Here is a 14188-nt window from a genome sequence, read left to right as displayed (position 1 = left end):
ATGGGGGGTGGTGTGGGGAAGGGGACAGCTGGGGGGGGGGGATTTTTGGACCTAGGGCAGCCGAGCTCAGAAGGAAGAGAGGCCGAGGCAGGCAGGTGGGCAGACGGCTTTTATTTCCAATGCAGCAGCTGTGTCTGTGACCATCAGACTGCCGTGAGCCAGCGCGCCAGGCGCTGTACGGCACCACGGCTGGGCCTCCATCACCCCCGGGCCCCGCGCGCCAGGCGCTGTACGGCACCATGGCTGGGCATCTGGCACCCCAGGGCCCCATGTGCCAGGTGCTGTATGGCAGCACGGCTGCGCATTCAGGGGACTGTGGGGGTGCCCCAGCCCCCCACCCCCAGACGCCAGGCACTGGACAAACCGCAACCCCAAAGCTGGTCCCTGCCCCGAAGAGCTGATGGCCATGAAACTCCTCCCGCCACCTCTGCGGGGTAATTCACACCCTGCATCTAACCCCCGGGGACTGTCATGTCATGGGGACCCCCTGTTAATTTAGGGGATTCCAGTTCCTGCTCCCCCCCCACTTGCCTGAGATGTTCCTGACCGTGAGCCCAAATGGCTAGACAGGCACCCCTTGCCCGGTGCTGAGATGTGGCCACCTCTGGGGTGGGGGCAGGGGCTGTTTACACAGGGACCCCTCGGTGATGATGCAGCCACCTCCGGGGGTTTAGGACAGTGTGTGAGGGAGAACTGCAACTGCAGCGGGGAGTTTAGGGAATCACGGGAGCTGGGTTTGGCCAGGACGCCTGGGTTCGTGCCCTCAGTCTGGGGCAGGAGGGGGAACCAGGAGGGCCCTAGTGCCCACAATGGGCCGAGGGCCCCGGGTTTGTCTCTTGGCTGAAATGTGCAAGGCACCGGTGTCCCCCACATTAAACCCCATGCTCAAGAGGCCGTTCCAGCCTGGGTATTTCATGGTGCTCCAGGCTGGTCAGCAACAAGAACCGGCCTTGGGCGCGCCTGGTGCTGTACGCACAGCCATTTGCCCCGGGTGAGGGTCGTGCCCTCTGTGATCTGCCTCCTGGGCACCTGGTGTGAGTGTGCGCAGTCTTGTCTAAAGAGGGGACCCGCTGTCTTTCACACTCAGCCCCTGTGCACACTGGGCCAGCACCTGTTACGACTCCCATGTGCTCTGTTTCACGTTTCTAGGGGCTCGCACGGCTGCTCACAATCCCAAAGCCTCTTGTGCAAAGCAGGTGCTTTCCAAGTCTCGCACACTGGGTCCCTCGCATACCAGAGCCCCTGGTGCAAAACATGCGTCTGCCGTGTTTCACAGCCAGCAACCCTCACATGCCTGTTCACAATCACGGTGCCCCTGGGGCAAAGCACAGGCTGAGCATGTTTCACAGCTTGGCTCTTTTGCACAACAGCTCACATTCACTGCTCACCCTTGTGCACAGTGTGGGCTTGCCGTGTCTCATGCCCTGGAGCCTTCACAATCCCAGAGCCCCTTGTGCAAAGCGTGTGTCTTCCCTGACTCACATCCTGGGGCCCTCGCACGCCTGTTCACAATCACATCTGGTGCAAAGCACGTGCCTTGCCATCTTCTGCAGCCTGGGTCTTCGCATGCCCGCTCGCAGCTGGGGTGTCCTGCCGCGAAGCGTGGGCCCCTGCATGGATCATTCCTCAGTGGGGATCCCCTCCAGTACGGCGTGTGCCCACCGTGTTTCACCCCCCGGCACGTCGCAGAGCTGACAGCCCCCCTTCGGGCGTGTAACCCTCTTGCACTTTGGAACTGCGGTTCCGGGCTGCGGCCACCAGGTAGCGCTGTTGTCCACCCATTCCCAGCCCCACAAGTGGTGTCTCCTTCAGCCCTACTCAGGGTACACAGGGCTGAGTCCCTGCAGGCCTCTATGGGGCAGGCGCCCCCAGGACCAGGGTCTGGGCTCCAACGCCGGGTCAACCCCTCCTCACCGGCCTGCGGAGCAGAGAGAAACAGAGCCAGAGGTTAAACTCGCCCCAGAGGGAACCAAAACGAGGGTCCTGGCCATTTACATTTCACACCTTAGCCCCGCCCGCCCCCCCCCCACACTAAGGGGTGGGGAGGAAAAGGGGGGCTTGTGAATTCACAGGCACACCTGGTGTGGGGGGAGCCCAGGGCTGGGCTGGCAGGGGGCTGCAGGTCGGGAGTGAGGGGCGCCGGTGGAGCTGGGGGGGGGGGCAGTAGCCCAGGGCTGGGCTGGCAGCGGGCTGTGGGTCGGGAGTGGGGGGCACTGGCAGGGCGGGGGGGGCAGTAGCCCAGGGCTGGGCTGGCAGGGGGCTGTGGGTCAGGAGTGGGGGACACCGGCAGGGCGGGGGGGCCAGGAGCCCAGGGCTGGGCTGGCAGGGGGCTGTGGGTCAGGAGTGAGGGGGACCGGCAGGGCGGGGAGGGGCAGTAGCTCAGGGCTGGGCTGGCAGCGGGCTGTGGGTCGGGAGTGGGGGGCACTGGCAGGGCAGGTGGGGGCCAGGAGCCCAGGGCTGGGCTGGCAGGGGGCTGTGGGTCGGGAGTGGGGGGCACTGGCAGGGCAGGTGGGGGCCAGGAGCCCAGGGCTGGGCTGGCAGGGGGCTGCGGGTCGGGAGTGAGGGGGACCGGCAGGGTGGGGAGGGGCAGTAGCTCAGGGCTGGGCTGGCAGCGGGCTGTGGGTCAGGAGTGGGGGACACCGGCAGGGCAGGGGGGGCAGTAGCTCAGGGCTGGGCTGGCAGGGGGCTGTGGGTCGGGAGCGGGGGGCAGTAGCTCAGGGCTGGGCTGGCAGCGGGCTGTGGGTCGGGAGCGGGGGGCACTGGCAGGGCTGGTGGGGGGGAGCCCAGGGCTGGGCTGGCAGGGGGCTGTGGGTCGGGAGTGGGGGGCACTGGCAGGGCTGGTGGGGGGGAGCCCAGGGCTGGGCTGGCAGGGGGCTGTGGGTCGGGAGCGGGGGGCAGTAGCTCAGGGCTGGGCTGGCAGCGGGCTGTGGGTCAGGAGTGGGGGACACCGGCAGGGCAGGGGGGGCAGTAGCTCAGGGCTGGGCTGGCAGGGGGCTGTGGGTCGGGAGCGGGGGGCAGTAGCTCAGGGCTGGGCTGGCAGCGGGCTGTGGGTCGGGAGTGGGGGGCACTGGCAGGGCTGGTGGGGGGGAGCCCAGGGCTGGGCTGGCAGGGGGCTGTGGGTCGGGAGCGGGGGGCACTGGCAGGGCTGGTGGGGGGGAGCCCAGGGCTGGGCTGGCAGGGGGCTGTGGGTCGGGAGCGGGGGGCAGTAGCTCAGGGCTGGGCTGGCAGCGGGCTGTGGGTCGGGAGCGGGGGGCACTGGCAGGGCTGGTGGGCGGGGGAGCCCAGGGCTGGGCTGGCAGGGGGCTGCGGGTCGGGAGTGGGGGGCACGGGGCCCACCTGTCTGGGTGTCCTGGGGCTGGAGCAGCCATGGCTCCTGCGGTTGTCTGTCCTCCAGGGCGGCCGTCACCAGCCGCGTCAGCGCGTCCAGCTTCTGGTCCAGGGCGTCGATTCGCTTCTCCAGGCCGCGCTGGGAGGTGCTGAGCCCGGTGCTGAGGTCGCAGAGAATCGTCTGCACCTGGGGGGGAGCGGACAAAACCCCGGGGCATCGTGGGAAAGCGGCCAAGGGTCAGACGCCCCTCCTGAGGATAAGCCTCGGGCGGGGGGAGGACGTGTAGCCCCTGGAGGGCAGCAGCGCCCCACAGCCCGCTCAGCCGGTGCCCCTCACTCCCGACCCGCAGCGCCCTGGCTCTAACCCACTGGACCCCACTCCCCCCCCAGAGCCGGGGAGAGAACCCAGGAGTTCTGGCTCCCAGTCCCCCCCACCCCGCAGCCACTCTAACCCACTGGACCCCACTCCCCCGTCCCCCACAGCCAGCGAGAGAACCCAGGAGTCCTAGCCCCCAGCCCCCCCGCCCCCTGCTCTAACCCACTGGACCCCACTCTCCTCCCAGAGCCAGGGAGAGAACCCAGGAGTCTTGGCTCCCAGCCCCCCATCCTGGCTCAGTCCCTACAGTTTCTACCTTATTGTCCCCGAGCAGGGGGCTGTGTGGGGCTGGGTTACTTAGGGGCCCTGGGAGGGGGAAGCCAGGCTGGGGCGGGGGTTTGAGCGATCCCCAGATCGAAGACTCCCCTCCGCTGGGACGTGCGGCCAGGACTCACCTGCGACACGTCCACCAAGGCGTTAACCTGGTCTCGGAGCTTCCGGTGCCGAACCCGGACCTCCCGGAACCTGCAGAACCGGAGAACGAGCTCAGCCGGGGCCCCTCGCTCCCGACCCCCAGCCCCCTGCCCGCCCAGCCCTGGGCTCCCCCCTCCCCTCCCAGAGCTGGGGAGAGAATCCAGGAGTCCTGGCTCCCAGCCCTGTGCTCTAACCACTAGATTCCACCACCCCACCCTCCAGAGGCCGGGAGCGGACCCAGGCGTCCGGGTGCCGTCGCTCACCTGTGGATGGCCGCCAGCAAGCGCCTGTGATGTTTCCGGGCCCGGCGCCCGGCCCTGGCCGTGCTGTGCTTGTGGAAGAGCCAAGCCGCCTGCAGGACGTTCGCGGCCGAGTTCTTCATCTGGGGGGGACGGAGAGCAGTCAGGGTCCTTCCCACAATGCACCGAGGCAGCTGGGCCCTGCCCCAACCTGGGGCCCATGGGCTGGGTGGGATGGGGAGGGGCACAAAGCACCTGGACTCTGAGGTTCCTCCCTATACTTCCCACAATGCCCCTGGGCTACAAGGTTGGGCACTTTCCCACCATGCACCTGGGGCCTTAGTATTCCCCCATCCCACAATGCATCTGGATCTTGGAGGATGGGTACTTTCCCACAATGCACCAGGTTTTACTAGTCCCCTGTCCCACAATGCACCTGAATCTCCGGGGCTTGGCCACCTCAATGCACCTGGAGCCTTAATATTTCCCCATCCCACAATGCACCTGGATCTTGAAGGATGGGTGCTTTCCCACAATGCACCGGGTCTTACTTTTCCCCTGTCCCACGATGCACCTGGATTTCCAGGGCTTGGCCACTTCAATGCTCCTGGAGCCTTAATATTTCCCCATCCCACAATGCACCTGGATCTTGGAGGATGGGTACTTTCCCACAATGCACGTGGATCTTGGAGGATGGGTACTTTCCCACAATGCACTGGGTCTTACTTTTCCCCTGTCCCACAATGCACCTGGATTTCCGGGGCTTGGCCACTTTCTCACAATGCCCCTGTGTCAACTAAGCCTGTGCAGGCCAACCAGCCCATGGGGGCCCAGCCAAGCCCTACCATGCCGGGGGCGGGGGGTCAGGGCCCGGCTGTGGGGCGGGATGGCCCGGGGGGCCCTGCCCCCTCCCCCCCAGCAGGCACCGGGTCAGCCCAGAAAGCCGGGAGCGTTTCCCATCCCCGTCCGCAGAAGGACGTTTGTAAAACAGCCAGGTCAGAGCGGGGGGCGGGGGAGCCCGGACCCCTGGGTTCTATCCCAGCTCTGGGAGGGCTGTGGGGTCTGGTGGTTCGAGGCTGGGGGCCCGGACGCCTGGGTTCTGCCCCACCTCTTTGGTGCACTGTGTGTCCAGCATGAAGTTGTGAACGTGTCTCTCCGCCCGGCTGAACTCCAGTTTGTCGGCTGCCACCGCCACCAGCAGCGCCGTGCAGCCAACGCCCTGCGGCAGAGACGGGGGATGTGACTAGCCAGGCAGTGCCCCGGGGTGGCACTAGGGGGCGCTGTGCTGCAGGGGGGCGGGAACGGGGGCTGGCCCCAGGGTGGCACTAGGGGGCGCTGTGCTGCGAGAGAGGGACTGGCCCCCTGGCAGCACTAGGGGGCTGCAGGGGGGACTGGCCCCAGGGAAGCACTAGGGGGCGCTGTGCTGCAGGGGGAAGGGACTGGCCCCATGGCAGCACTAGGGGGCGCTGTGCTGCAGGGGGGCGGGAACGGGGGCTGGCCCCAGGGTGGCACTAGGGGGCGCTGTGCTGCGGGAGGGAGCGGCTGGCCCCCTGGCAGCACTAGGGGGCGCTGTGCTGCGAGAGAGGGGCTGGCCCCCTGGCAGCACTAGGGGGCTGCAGGGGGGACTGGCCCCAGGGAAGCACTAGGGGGCGCTGTGCTGCGGGTGGGGGGCTGGCCCCAGGGAAACACTAAAGGGCGCTGTGCTGTGGGGGGTGGCCCCATGACAGCACTAGGGGGTACTGTGCTGCAGGGGGGCAGGAACGGGGGGCTGGCCCCCTGGCAGCACTAGGGGGCGCTGTGTTGCGGGAGAGGGGCTGGCCCCATGGCAGCACTAGGGGGCGCTGTGCTGTGGGGGGTGGCCCCATGGCAGCACTAGGGGGCGCTGTGTTGCGGGAGAGGGGCTGGCCCCATGGCAGCCCTGGGGGGCGCTGTGCTGCAGGGGGCGGGAACGGGGGACTGGCCCCAGGTGGCACTAGGGGGCGCTGTGCTGTGGGGGGTGGCCGCATGGCAGCACTAGGGGGCGCTGTGTTGCGGGAGAGGGGCTGGCCCCATGGCAGCCCCGGGGGGCGCTGTGCTGCAGGGGGCGGGAACGGGGGACTGGCCCCGGGTGGCACTAGGGGGCGCGGTGCTGGGGGTCAGGGCCCTCACCATGATGCCGGTGCACAGACAGACCATCCGGCCGCACACCGTCACTGGTACCACGTCCCCGTAGCCGATGGTGAGGAAGGTGATGGGGATCACCCACAGCGTCCCCTCCAGGTGCCCTGCTCCGTTCTCCCTGCGGCACGGGGGTCACAGAGACAGCGTCAGAGACCCCCCCACTGAGCCTGCCCTGCCCCCTCCCCTGCCCCCACAATGCCCCTGGGCCTTCTGCCTGGTGGCTTTCCCAGCATGCCCTTGGGCCTACAGCGGGAGCCCCGCAACCCACAATGCACCCGGCCGCTTGGCCCCTTTTCCATGCTGCTCTTTCGCCGTAAATTGCCGGCTTTCCCACCACGCCGCTGGGCCTTCGGCCGCTTTCCCATGATGCACCTGGCCTTAAGTAGCCCGCTTCCCTACGATGCCCTTGGGCCTTTGGGCACTTTCCCATGATGCACCTTGGCCCAATGGATGCTTTCCCATGATGCACCTGGGCCTAAATTAACCTGCTTTCCCATGGTGCACTTGGGCCCTAAGTTGGCCACTCTCCCACGATGCGCTTCGGGCCCCTGGACCACTTTCCCACCGTGCACCTGGGCCCAAAGTCGCCTGCTTTCCCACGATGCCCCAGGGCCCTCGGCGGCTCTCCCACCGTCCACTTGGGCCGCGGAGTGGGCCGCTGTCCCAGCCTGCCCCGGGGCTGCCCCGCGCCCGGCCCGCACCTCTCGCAGACGGACAGCACCCAGGAGGCGGTGAGCCAGAGCCCCAGGGTGAGCACCAGCAGCACCCGGCCCGGCTGGCCGTTGACCAGCAGCCGCAGGACGAAGGGGTGCTGGAAGCGGATCTGGTTGAGGGAGCCGATGGTCCGGTACGAGGCGTCCCCCAGCACCCGGCTCTGCAGCAGGGCGGCCCGCGGCACCAGGTACAGCCGCAGGAACATCAGCAGCGAGAGGGGCACCTCGGCCCCCGGCAGGAAGGGCGGCGGGGGGCCCAGCTCGGGGGCCAGGCAGGGGGGGTCCCCGGCGGGGAAGGGGTGCAGGGAGCAGACCAGCAGCTCCAGCAGGATCAGGCCCAGCTTGGGGCCGCTCACCGCGATGCGCCAGTCTTGGAGCGAGTTGTCCAGCATGAAGAGCTGTGGGGGGAGAGAGGAGGGGGGAGCGCATGGAACCCAGGAGTCCGGGCTCCCAGCCCCCCCGGCTCTAACCCACCAGACCCCACTCCCCTCCCGGAGCTGGGGAGAGAACCCAGGAGTCCTGACTTCACCCCTCTCTCTCTGTCCCGATTTCTCTCTTTCGTTTTCACTTTCTCCATCTTTCTTTCCCTCTCTGGGATTTGCCCCTGCCTAGGGGAGGATCCTCAGTTCAATGGAGCAACCCCCCCCGGCCGCCACCCCCGGCCGCTGGGGGCTGTGGGGAGCTCAGCCCCACAACCAGCTGCTGCAGGTAGGGGCCAGGCACGGCCCCCCACCGCCCTGCCCCATAAGGGGCCATCAGGGCAGAGGCAGGGAGACCCAGAGCTACTCTCCCCCTCGAGGGGCCCGGGAGTGGCTGGACCGGGGTGTGGGTGTGTGGGTGTGTGGGTGGGTGGGGGGGTAACCCATTGCTTGGGGGGCTGAGCCCTGCTCCGTGCGTGTGTCTGTCTGTCTGGGCCAAGAGGCGTGTGCGGGTGACTCACAGCCAGGATCCCTTCGCTCACCCGCCCCAAGAACCTGGGGCGGGAAACTTCCACCCGCGCAAGATCAGCCTCCCATTTCCGCCCCGCGGGCCACGAGCCCGCCCAGCTGTGACAACAACACACGTGTGTCCCTGCGTGCCTCTGTGTATCTGTGTGTGTGAGTCTGTGTGCGGGCGTGTGTCCCTGTGTGCCTCTGTGTATCTGTGTGTGTGAGTCTGTGTGCGGGCGTGTGTCCCTGTGTGCGTCTGTGTATCTGTGTGTGTGAGTCTGTCTGCGGGTGTGTGTCCCTGTGTGTGTCTGTGTATCTGTGTGTGAGTCTGTGTGCGGGCGTGTGTCCCTGTGTGCCTCTGTGTATCTGTGTGTGTGAGTCTGTGTGCGGGCGTGTGTCCCTGTGTGCCTCTGTGTATCTGTGTGTGTGAGTCTGTGTGCGGGCGTGTGTCCCTGTGTGCGTCTGTGTATCTGTGTGTGTGAGTCTGTCTGCGGGTGTGTGTCCCTGTGTGCGTCTGTGTATCTGTGTGTGAGTCTGTGTGCGGGCGTGTGTCCCTGTGTGCCTCTGTGTATCTGTGTGTGTGAGTCTGTGTGCGGGCGTGTGTCCCTGTGTGCCTCTGTGTATCTGTGTGTGTGAGTCTGTGTGCGGGTGTGTGTCCCTGTGTACGTCTGTGTATCTGTGTGTGTGTCTGTGTGTGGGTGTGTGTCCCTGTGTGCGTCTGTGTATCTGTGTGTGTGTCTGTGTGCGGGCGTGTGTCCCTGTGTGCGTCTGTGTATCTGTGTGTGAGTCTGTGTGCGGGCGTGTGTCCCTGTGTGCGTCTGTGTATCTGTGTGTGTGAGTCTGTGTGCGGGTGTGTGTCCCTGTGTACGTCTGTGTATCTGTGTGTGAGTCTGTGTGTGGGTGTGTGTCCCTGTGTGCGTCTGTGTATCTGTGTGTGTGAGTCTGTGTGCGGGTGTGTGTCCCTGTGTATGTCTGTGTATCTGTGTGTGAGTCTGTGTGCGGGGGTGTGTCCCTGTGTGCGTCTGTGTATCTGTGTGTGTGAGTCTGTGTGCGGGCGTGTGTCCCTGTGTGCGTCTGTGTATCTGTGTGTGTGAGTCTGTGTGCGGGTGTGTGTCCCTGTGTGCGTCTGTGTATCTGTGTGTGAGTCTGTGTGCGGGTGTGTGTCCCTGTGTGCGTCTGTGTATCTGTGTGTGTGAGTCTGTGTGCGGGTGTGTGTCCCTGTGTGCGTCTGTGTATCTGTGTGTGTGAGTCTGTCTGCGGGTGTGTGTCTCTGCATGCCTCTGTGTATCTGTGTGTGTGAGTCTGTGTGCGGGCGTGTGTCCCTGTGTGCGTCTGTGTATCTGTGTGTGTGAGTCTGTGTGCGGGCGTGTGTCCCTGTGTGCGTCTGTGTATCTGTGTGTGTGAGTCTGTGTGCGGGTGTGTGTCCCTGTGTACGTCTGTGTATCTGTGTGTGTGTCTGTGTGTGGGTGTGTGTCCCTGTGTGCGTCTGTGTATCTGTGTGTGTGTGTCTGTGTGCGGGTGTGTGTCCCTGTGTGCGTCTGTGTATCTGTGTGTGAGTCTGTGTGTGGGTGTGTGTCCCTGTGTGCGTCTGTGTATCTGTGTGTGAGTCTGTGTGCGGGGGTGTGTCCCTGTGTGCGTCTGTGTATCTGTGTGTGTGAGTCTGTCTGCGGGTGTGTGTCCCTGTGTGCGTCTGTGTATCTGTGTGTGAGTCTGTGTGCGGGTGTGTGTCCCTGTGTGCGTCTGTGTATCTGTGTGTGTGTGTCTGTGTGTGGGTGTGTGTCCCTGTGTGCGTCTGTGTATCTGTGTGTGTGTCTGTGTGCGGGTGTGTGTCCCTGTGTGCGTCTGTGTATCTGTGTGTGTGAGTCTGTCTGCGGGTGTGTGTCCCTGTGTGCGTCTGTGTATCTGTGTGTGTGAGTCTCTGTGTGTGTCTCTGTGCGCGTCTGTGTATCTGTGTGAGTCTGTGTGCGGGTGTGTGTGTGAGTCTCTGTGTGTGTCTCTGTGTGTGTGAGAGAGAGAGAGTGTGTATGTCTGCGTGCAGCGGGGACATGAACCCACAACCTCCTGCCACCCACCAGCAGCTAGAAAAGCCCAGACTCAGCCTGATCTGGGGAGATTAGATGGAATCTGCCCCCAACCGAAGACGGAAAAATTTAGTCAGTGTGCGTTTTCTGTCACCGGTTTGGGGGGTTGGAGTGGGGGGCTGGGAGCCAGGACTCCTGGGTTCTTTCCCCGGCTCTGGGAGGGGAGTGGGGGTCTAGTGGTTAGAGTGCAGGGAGGGGCCTGGGAGCCAGGACTCCTGGGTTCTTTCCCCAGCTCTGGGAGGGGAGTGGGGGGTCTAGTGGTTAGAGTGCAGGGAGGGGCCTGGGAACCAGGACTCCTGGGTTCTTCCCCTGGCTCTGGGAGGGGAGTGGGGGGTCTAGTGGTTAGAGTGCAGGGAGGGGCCTGGGAGCCAGGACTCCTGGGTTCTTTCCCCAGCTCTGGGAGGGGAGTGGGGGGTCTAGTAGTTAGAGTGTATGTGGGGGGGTGGGGGGGGGACAGAGCCAGGACTCCCAGGATCCAATTTGACTTGGGAAGAGCTGATAACGAGGTGGCCACTTTAGATCCAAGAGCTCAGAGCAGCTGGGGGGAGCTTCAGTCCCAAACAGGGGAACCCCAAACATACCCCCACCCCACCCACTGCAGAGGAGCCTTCTCGGGGGTGGGGGGAATCAGGGGCAAGCCTGGCGGTGGGCGGGCGGGGGGGAGGTTCGTAGGACCCTGGGCTGGCCGACATTTGCGGGGAGGGGCCTTACCTGGATCTCCTTGACGTGGAAGGCGAGGATGAGGCCCAGCAGGGCGGCGGTGGAGAGCGAGAGGAGGCATTTCACCAGGAACAGATACGCAAACCACTGAGGGGGGGAGAGAAAAGGGGGGTGAAACCCCCTGAGCCAGCCAGGCCCTGCCCTGGGGCTGGATGGGGGGCCAGCGCCCTATAGAAGGGAAACGTCCCGTGCCCCATTCCCCAGCCCCCTAAGCCAGCCAGTCTCTGCCCTGGGGCCGGATGGGGGCCCCTAGAGGGGAGCGGCCCCGAGCCCCATTCCCGCCCCAGCCCGGGTGGGTGGCTCTGGGGCGTTTGACCCCCGTGCCCTGAAGCTCTCACTGCAAACTCTCATTGTCGTTTGTAATTGACCCAGGAAAGCGGCCGCCAGCCAAGGCCGATACCACAGCCAGGCCCCGGGGGGAGCGGGGTGGGGATCGTCCCCTTCCCCCCGCCTATTCCCCCCGCCTCCCCCGGCTCTGCTGGCAGACGGCAAGTGACTGCCTCCAGCCCAGCCCAGATCGCAGCCCCACCCTGAGCAAACAGCACTGGGGGCAGGTGGAGGGTTTGGAGCGAGGCCGGGAGGAAGGTGGGAATTCGCCATGGAGAAGGGGGCAGGGCGCGGGCCAGGCCGCTCTGAGAGCGGCAGGTGCAGGGAACCCAGAGTCCAGCCCTGATAGAACCCAGGAGTCCGGACTCCCAGCCCCCTGCTCTAGCCACAAATCCCACTCCCCTCCCAGAGCCAGGGAGAGAACCCAGGAGTCCTGGCTCCCAGCCCCCCCCCCCTCTAAACCCCAGTTTACCCTCCCCCATGCCCTGTGCAGTGATTGATCGATCTCCTTCCATGTGAGAAGTTGCCACCTCCACCATCCTGATCAATATTTATCCTGTCATTGGCCCAGAATCAACACCCCCCGCCCGGTGAAGGGCGCGATTGTGTTGGGAACAATCGGAGCAGCCAGTCTTGGCGGCTTCTTGCAAATGGGGCTGGATGGTGCCAAGAGCGGGAGCAGGATGACCAAGCTCTGTACCGGGAGCTGGTGCCCAGAAAGACATCAAAATGATCGCTGCTTCGTGCCTCGGTTTCCCCACTGAATCCCCCACCGCACTCCCTGCGGCACAGCGCCCCCCCCCAGCCCCATGCTGGGGCTTTGGGGCCAGCTCTGCCTGCCAGGGGAGAGCCCCCACCCTGCCCCCCTGCAGCACAAATTGTTTTTGCACGGCTCCGGGTTCCTGCCCAGACATGTCCACAGAAGGGAGGGTTCTGGGAGAGGGCCCAGAACGGATCCAGGGGCCCGTTCCAGACACTGAGCCAGGCTGAGCCCACGTGTAATCACTGGGAGGGTCCACTGGCCGCCGGAAAGTCACAGCAGTTAGCCAACCCCCTCCTCCCCGCCCCCCGAGATTCCAGAGCAGGGAGTCAGGACTCCTGGGTTCAACGACAAGGGACGAGATGAGAACCCAGGAGTCCAGGCTCCCCGCCCCTCCCCCTGCTCTAACCCACTAGAACCCACTCCCCTCCCAGATCCAGAGATAGAAGCCTGGAGTTCTGGCTCCCAGCCCCCAACTCTGACCCTCCCACCCCCACTCCCACCCCTCTAACGGCCCATGGCTGATGGCTGGTTAAATAAATGATTTGGATAATTAAGTTTCTGCAGCCCAGGGCTGCTGCCACCAGGCACCGAATTCCAGCATGTGGCAGCTAGTTCCGGGATGGGGTTGCAGGTCGGGAGAGAGGGGCACCTGCAGACCTGGGGGGTGGACCCGGGGCTGGGCTGGCGGGGGGCTGTGGGTCGGGAGTGAGGGGCACTGGCAGAGCTGGGGGGTGGACCCGGGGCTGGGCTGGCAGTGGGCTGTGGGTCAGGAGTGAGGGGCACCGGCAGGGCTGGGGGGTGGACCCGGGGCTGGGCTGGCAGTGGGCTGTGGGTCAGGAGTGAGGGGCACCGGCAGGGCTGGGGGGTGGACCCGGGGCTGGGCTGGCCGGGGGCTGCGGGTCGGGAGTGAGGGGCATCGGCAGAGCTGGGGGGTGGACCCGGGGCTGGGCTGGCCGGGGGCTGCGGGTCGGGAGTGAGGGGCCCCGGCAGGGCTGGGGGGTGGACCCGGGGCTGGGCTGGCCGGGGGCTGCGGGTCAGGAGTGAGGGGCACCGGCAGGGCTGGGGGGTGGACCCGGGGCTGGGCTGGCAGTGGGCTGCGGGTCGGGAGTGAGGGGCATCGGCAGAGCTGGGGGGTGGACCCGGGGCTGGGCTGGCCGGGGGCTGCGGGTCAGGAGTGAGGGGCACCGGCAGGGCTGGGGGGTGGACCCGGGGCTGGGCTGGCCGGGGGCTGCGGGTCGGGAGTGAGGGGCACCGGCAGGGCTGGGGGCGGGGAAGCGGGGGGAGGGGGGGTTGTGGGTCGGGGCTGAGGGGCACCCTCCTACCTTGCAGCCCCCGAACCAGGCCAGCTCCGTGTGCAGCACCATGAGCAGGATGCCCCCGAGCGCCAGGGCCAGGCCCCAGCCCGCCAGCCGCCCCTCGGCCTTCAGGAGCCTCTTCCGCAGCCGCAGCCGCCGCAGGTTCTCGCCCGGCGCCCCCGGCACGGGCAGGACGGTGGCTTCGGGGCCGTTCTGCTTGACTCCCATCTCATGGGCGCAGGGGGGCACGGGCAGGCAGGGGGCGAGGGGCCCCCCGGCTGGCCCCCATCGGTGGCGCTTCAGCAACCAGCACGCAGCCAGCGTGACACCGAGGGAGGGGGGCCACAACCCCTAGGCGGGCGGGCAGGGGGCACGGAGCGGAAAGGGGGGGCCAGAGTAAAAGAGAGAGCTGGAGAAATCGGGGGGGTGGGAAAGGAAGGAAGGAAGGAAGGAAGGAAGGAAGGAAGGAGGGGGACGAGAGTCGCTGCGAAAGGGCGGGCGGGAGTGACTGGGGAGAGACGGGCCAGCGAGCAAGTCAGCCTGGCAGAGGTAATGGGACAGCCCCAGAAAGGGACGAGCAGGTGAGATGGAGAAATGGAGGGAATTTGGAAGAGACGGGCGGAGAGAGAAGAGAACGGAGGGAGTGTAGAAGAGAGAGAGACGGAGCGATAAAAAGATAAAGGGAAGGTGGAAGAGAGATAGATGAAGGGGTATTAGTACGGAGGGAAGGTGGCAGGGGAAGGTGGCAGGAGCAGGAGGAGGGAAGTTGGCAGGGGAAGGTGGCAGCAGGCGGTGGGAAGGTGGCACGGGAGGGTGGCAGTGGGCACAGGGAAGGCAGCAGGAA

At 66.0% G+C, this 14188-nt stretch overlaps 1 protein-coding gene across 2 annotated transcripts; it reads right to left on the bottom strand.

Moving 5' to 3' along the window:
* Positions 1-94: 94 nt before the first annotated feature.
* KCNN4 (potassium calcium-activated channel subfamily N member 4) lies at positions 95-13792 on the bottom strand. 2 transcript variants are annotated; one of them, XM_075122840.1, is made up of 9 exons: positions 13372-13792; positions 10951-11046; positions 7089-7627; positions 6505-6634; positions 5465-5575; positions 4381-4499; positions 4099-4168; positions 3337-3514; positions 95-1918 (listed from the first exon to the last, which is right to left on the bottom strand). In XM_075122840.1, exons 1-9 carry the CDS (start codon positions 13570-13572, stop codon positions 1911-1913), a joined length of 1452 nt encoding a protein of 483 aa, XP_074978941.1. In that variant the 5' UTR covers positions 13573-13792; the 3' UTR covers positions 95-1910. The 2 variants fall into 2 exon arrangements, with proteins under 2 accessions (XP_074978941.1, XP_048684657.1); XM_048828700.2 differs by having other exon boundaries at positions 7218-7627; positions 13372-13790.
* Positions 13793-14188: the final 396 nt, after the last annotated feature.

This window comes from Caretta caretta, chromosome 24 (genome assembly GCF_965140235.1).
Source record: "Caretta caretta isolate rCarCar2 chromosome 24, rCarCar1.hap1, whole genome shotgun sequence".
Taxonomy (NCBI): Eukaryota; Metazoa; Chordata; order Testudines; family Cheloniidae; genus Caretta; species Caretta caretta.
The sequence above is the reverse complement of the archived record's forward strand: the minus strand, read 5'-3'. Positions and strand labels throughout refer to the sequence as shown.